This window comes from Poecilia reticulata, chromosome 10 (assembly GCF_904066995.2).
Source record: "Poecilia reticulata chromosome 10, P_reticulata-male-v2, whole genome shotgun sequence".
NCBI classification, from domain to species: Eukaryota; Metazoa; Chordata; class Actinopteri; order Cyprinodontiformes; family Poeciliidae; genus Poecilia; species Poecilia reticulata.
The window spans coordinates 2,537,196-2,542,216 of NC_088839.1; the positions used below are offsets into that span (position 1 = coordinate 2,537,196).

Consider the following 5,021-nt stretch of genomic DNA (forward strand, 5'->3'; position numbering starts at 1 on the left):
ACAAATAATATCAATTCATATTGTAGCACATTATTGGTTAATTCAACACATTAAAACTGTTGTTCTTATTAATCTGTAGCTAAAATAATTGATCAATTTTAAGTTTTTATTTGTATCATAGCACTTTAAATCTATTCAATAATATTGAATGTCACTTTGTTGCCCTAATTTTTCTGTGTCTAATTTACACAATATCCTGACCAAATTGAGTGGCATCAAAAAAATACCAAATTACAATGCATAAAACAGCAGCAGCATTTATTTGTGCAATTTTATAAAACGTGTTTATGCAGCACCAACTAGTGCAAAATTCCTAAATACAACAATAAAACAGAGAAGGGGCAATATATATCAGTATCAAGTCAAAAACATAGTGCCACTCTGCTCAAAGTTAACATGATTTTTTAGAACCATCACATCAACAACAATCAACGTGGACTCAGTTAAAGTTGCTTCAACAATTTATCAATCACATAAGATTTCACTTTATGTTTAAAGTGAACTCTTATGTTCACTTTTGTGCTCTGCATGTTTAAGGCATGCAGAGCCCAAAACAAGTATGCACATAAAACGTACCTGGGGAAAACACATGACAAGATGTGAGAGTTGGGCGAGACCTTTGAGGCATAAAAACGTCCATTTTCTTTTTTGTATGTTTATGCTACATCTTGTCACCTTGTTGGGGCCCTTGGCTCCGTGACACTTACTTTCCTTTTCAAAAAATAAGTTGAAAGACAGAACTGGAAAAAAACATATTAAATAAAGTGCAAATGAAACACAACAAAGTTTTCCAGCCTGCAGATCATCACCCTTCAGTGGTGAAGCCTGCATGGACTCTCCAAAAAGGCAATAGTGGATGCTCTATGCTGTATAAAAGGGACAAGGGTTCATGTGACAGACCTGAACAGATCCAAGCCATATAACAGGCACATATGAGAACAAGAGGTCAGTCCTTAGAAAGGGTGGTTAACTGTAATGTACTGCAAGAAAAAATACACATGCAGAAATCCACTGAACTGAAAATGACCCTAATTTTAACTAACTTCACCGAGCATTTCACAAAGTTTTGCGTGTTGGTTTTGACAGTGACTTGTCTATTCCCTTTTGTTTAGCAAGGGTCTGTTTTCTTAAGCCAGTAGTTTATTCCTGAGGCTGTTCACTTTTGGGGAGAGCTTTGAACTATCCAGCCCGAGGAGAAGTTTCTGAAACACTTCAAACGTGTATCTGAGCTCCTTTGGATAGGCGAGATTCACAGCATACGCCAACCCAACAAGCAGGGAGCAAGCCCTTGGAAAGTTACCCAGAGCAGTTAGAATTTTCATGCCGTCCACCACGATACCGATGTCTGGATCCTCTGACGTGTTAGCTTTGATGTTGTAGATCTTCAGGCTTTGGACAGCAAGGTCCTGTGACACACTGTCTTCATCAGCATCCTGTAATAGCAAGAACATTGTGCATATCAGACAGTGCAGCCAAAGGAGAAGGTTCCATTTCCCAAATTGCTTGCAACTGTTTGGACAAGAAAATCTGGAGTTTGTCAGCCGTAGCGTGTAATGCACTCTATTTATGTCAGTGTTTTAGACAAAGCTGAGATACCACACAAAAAAACACACATAATTTATAAAGGAAAAATATATATATAAATCAATCATAATAATATATTGTACTATAATCAATTATGCAATGAGGAGCTGAACAGTTACAAATATTTCTAAATGAAGTTTCTGAAATTAAATCAATCCATTACACTATTATTTCTTCCTGGCACTGTCTTGATTAATATCTTATTCTGCGTTGCCTCAGTCTTTCTGTAAAAATGTCTTTGTATTCACAAAGCAGCGTCTTGGCCATCATTTCTTAGCTCACTTTTAGGGACAAATTGCCAAGACTTAAAAATAAAAAAGTTATGGTTAGGTAAAGCATTCTTAGGAAAAAAATTACATAAATTACTGACAAGTTTTAAATTATGCCAGTTGGTGAAATCAAATTGAGATAGCATTCTGCACTAGCATTTAAAAATTACTTAATGGAAAATAAGAATTTAAACACACTTAACAGAGGACAATGATATACCCTGCCAAGAACTACTGGGAGAAATACAGTTATGACTATTTTGTGATTTAACTTTCCAACAAATAACAAGTACAAGAGATGAGAGAAATCACCTACTTTATATTTTAACATCTAATTCAACTTACATCGTACTCTTTTAAGAGTTCATCTGTAGATTCCCCAAGGTACATCATCAAACAACGAATGATAACATCTCTGGTCATGTTGATGTCAGGATTGCTTGGAGTCTGAAACGAAAAAAAGAAACACCAGGTGGTTTATATTACTGTTAATATTGAGTTCCTGTGCCGTCTTGGGGACCAGTGTAATAAAACACTATTCATACAAATTCTCATGCGATTATTTCATATTCCATTTATAAAGACAATCACAGCCTAACCTCCAGTAAATTTAAGTAATGATATTCCAGAAGTTTAAACACAAAACTTTGAGAATAAAATATTAGCAACGATAATGCTCAATGAAAGATACCTTGAGTAGGATAGCCTGCAATCTCAACCCCATGCTTCCGCCCTTCGAGTGGAAGAGGTTCACAAGTCGAGGAGTAAATTCATCCAGTTTGGACATGAACTTTGATTCAAGATGCACCATTGTGATTCTGTGAAACTCATCCTGGATCTGAAAGACAAATCATGAAACCAGTTTTAAAGCATCAAATATTACAAACATACATACTGTTCTTACGACATATTTCAAAAGCAAGAAGATGGATCAAATTTGATCTATAAAAAAGATGACAGTAACGTAACCCATTTTGTATCAAATTGCTAAATGCAGAATCACAAATGCAATCCTTCACATTGACTAGGAATATTTCTGATTGGCATGCACTTAGAACTCACGTGAGATGTCTCAAATAGAGCGGGCCATCTGGCTTTGATGTCCTCTATACTGTGTGATTGGTTGATGATTTCGTTTCTTCTGTGTGCAAATGTTTTGGCCATTTTGGCCAAATCATTTCGCAACTGTAATGTCACTGAAAAGATCATCACAATTAAGTTTTTTTTTCAATCATCCAGCTCTATAATATACCAACTATGGATGAATATCTCATCCAATCCCACTTCAAAAAATGAACTATCAAGATGTTAAGACAAAAATATGAAACAGATTTAAGGTAATATGCACATCAACAAATGCCAAAAAATAAATAATTAAAATCAAAGATGCCCAAAACGGCCTAAGGAAACATTTCTCTCACTCTCTCTGTGGCAGCTCAGTCAGTACGAAGCTACATACTGATTTCAACCCAACATTCACAGACGCATCTCACTGTAACTGTTTATCTGTCAGTGTGAGCTGCAGCCACAGTTTGAAAGCATAACGTTTTTCCGAGAAAACGGGAAAAATGAGGAAGCCGTTTGTGCCAACTGAATGTAACTAACGTAATGTTAATGGAGACCCTCAGTTTTAGCCGGTGAACTGGGGTTTAGCAAAACACCAGCCATTGCGCTCAAAACACGCCAAATTAAAAGAAGAAAGAAACAGCGCACTTTGTCTGAAAATGTAACTATGCAAAACGGCTGATTTTTCTTTCGAAATGTGTAACGTTATAAAAACTGATTAGAAATCTGCTTTTAACATGCTACTTGAGTAAAAATGTTACTTGAGTACATTTTAATTGTAAAAACTACATGCAGTAACTTTAAACGAAACTCCTGAGTTGATTAGCTCATTGATTATCTCACCGTTGAAAACAACGTCTGTTCCTCCATTATGGTGCCCAAACATGCTAGCTAGCTTGTTAAGGTGGGGGAGGGGAAGCTTGTGCTGAGGCCAAGAAACTAAATTAAATAAAAGAGTAGCTTGTATTCTACGGCCACTATATAACGGTATTACGTTAGTCACATTAAATTGTGACATTGAGACTACTTTTTCAATCATTGCAATGCATTTAGTCAAATCAAAGATGACGTAGACTGACTTCGAATCCTTCACAATATAACTTAACTGACTTGCTGTACAGTAAAGTTGCCATGTTTGCTAATTTGCAGTAACTTAAGACAATGTTTAACTGCTACAGACACTTGAATTGTTTAACTAAGAACACTTAAAACATGTCTTACCTTTAAGCAAACGGTAGTCCACGAAATGCTGAGCAGACGCGATGTTCCTGTGATGAAAATGCCTTGGGCGGGAAAAGGTCAAGGCCTCCCAAATGAGTAAAATTTATCAATTTTCTGCATTTTTGACTTTACCAATGAAAATAAATAAATAATACTTATTGTTTTTTTGCTGATTATATTTAAATAAAAACAAAGTAAAATGCAATTAAAAAAATATTCAAATTTGGTTAATTCAGCTCAGTGAGATTCAAAACTGCACACAGTCTTTTTTATTATGTATAGTTTGCTCTTATTTATTTAGTAAATATTACTTAACCCTGATCACACTTTTTTCAGTGTACTAGAGTAAATTATGTGCTTCTTCTTTATAGAGTAGAATCTATTGTTTGTCACTGTACATATAAAGATTATTCAGAGAAGCGTTTGGGTCAGGTGTGGTACTGTAGGACACTACAGGTGCGCCTTATATATGGACCAATATTGAGTCACAACAGATCTAGCAACTACAGTAAGCAGCCGCCGACTTCATTTTCGCCCGTAGAAGAAGAAGCGCGTGGTGCATGCTGGGATAGTTGTCAGAACGCTGGTTTGTTAATAAAGTTTGACTGACCTATCTACCTACTGACCTGATAATCAGGTCGTCTGCAGGTCATTTAGCACCAGGTTCTCCACCAACATGCTGTGCGCGAACGGAGCAGGGTCACCATCGTCTGGCCACGCCCCGGCCCAGTCATGGAAGGTTCTCCTCGCTGACCGGAGTCGAACTGTTTTGTTGACATTCTTTACGTCAACAAAGTGGCTTTAGATATTCATCTGGGGTGTTTCGACTAGGGTTACCAAGGGACCAGCCCCTACCCCTATACATTTAAAGCCAGGGGGTCG

At 36.7% G+C, this 5,021-nt stretch overlaps 1 protein-coding gene across 2 annotated transcripts; it reads right to left on the bottom strand.

Moving 5' to 3' along the window:
- Positions 1 to 231: 231 nt before the first annotated feature.
- LOC145553235 (uncharacterized) lies at positions 232 to 4,480 on the bottom strand. 2 transcript variants are annotated; one of them, XM_081612017.1, is made up of 5 exons: positions 4,140 to 4,480; positions 2,916 to 3,049; positions 2,545 to 2,691; positions 2,199 to 2,300; positions 232 to 1,433 (listed from the first exon to the last, which is right to left on the bottom strand). In XM_081612017.1, the coding sequence occupies exons 2-5, from the start codon at positions 3,015 to 3,017 to the stop codon at positions 1,128 to 1,130; spliced, it is 657 nt and encodes a 218-aa protein (XP_081468143.1). In that variant the 5' UTR covers positions 3,018 to 3,049; positions 4,140 to 4,480; the 3' UTR covers positions 232 to 1,127. The 2 variants fall into 2 exon arrangements, with proteins under 2 accessions (XP_081468143.1, XP_081468142.1); XM_081612016.1 differs by having other exon boundaries at positions 3,762 to 4,480.
- Between the last annotated feature and the right edge of the window lie 541 nt (positions 4,481 to 5,021).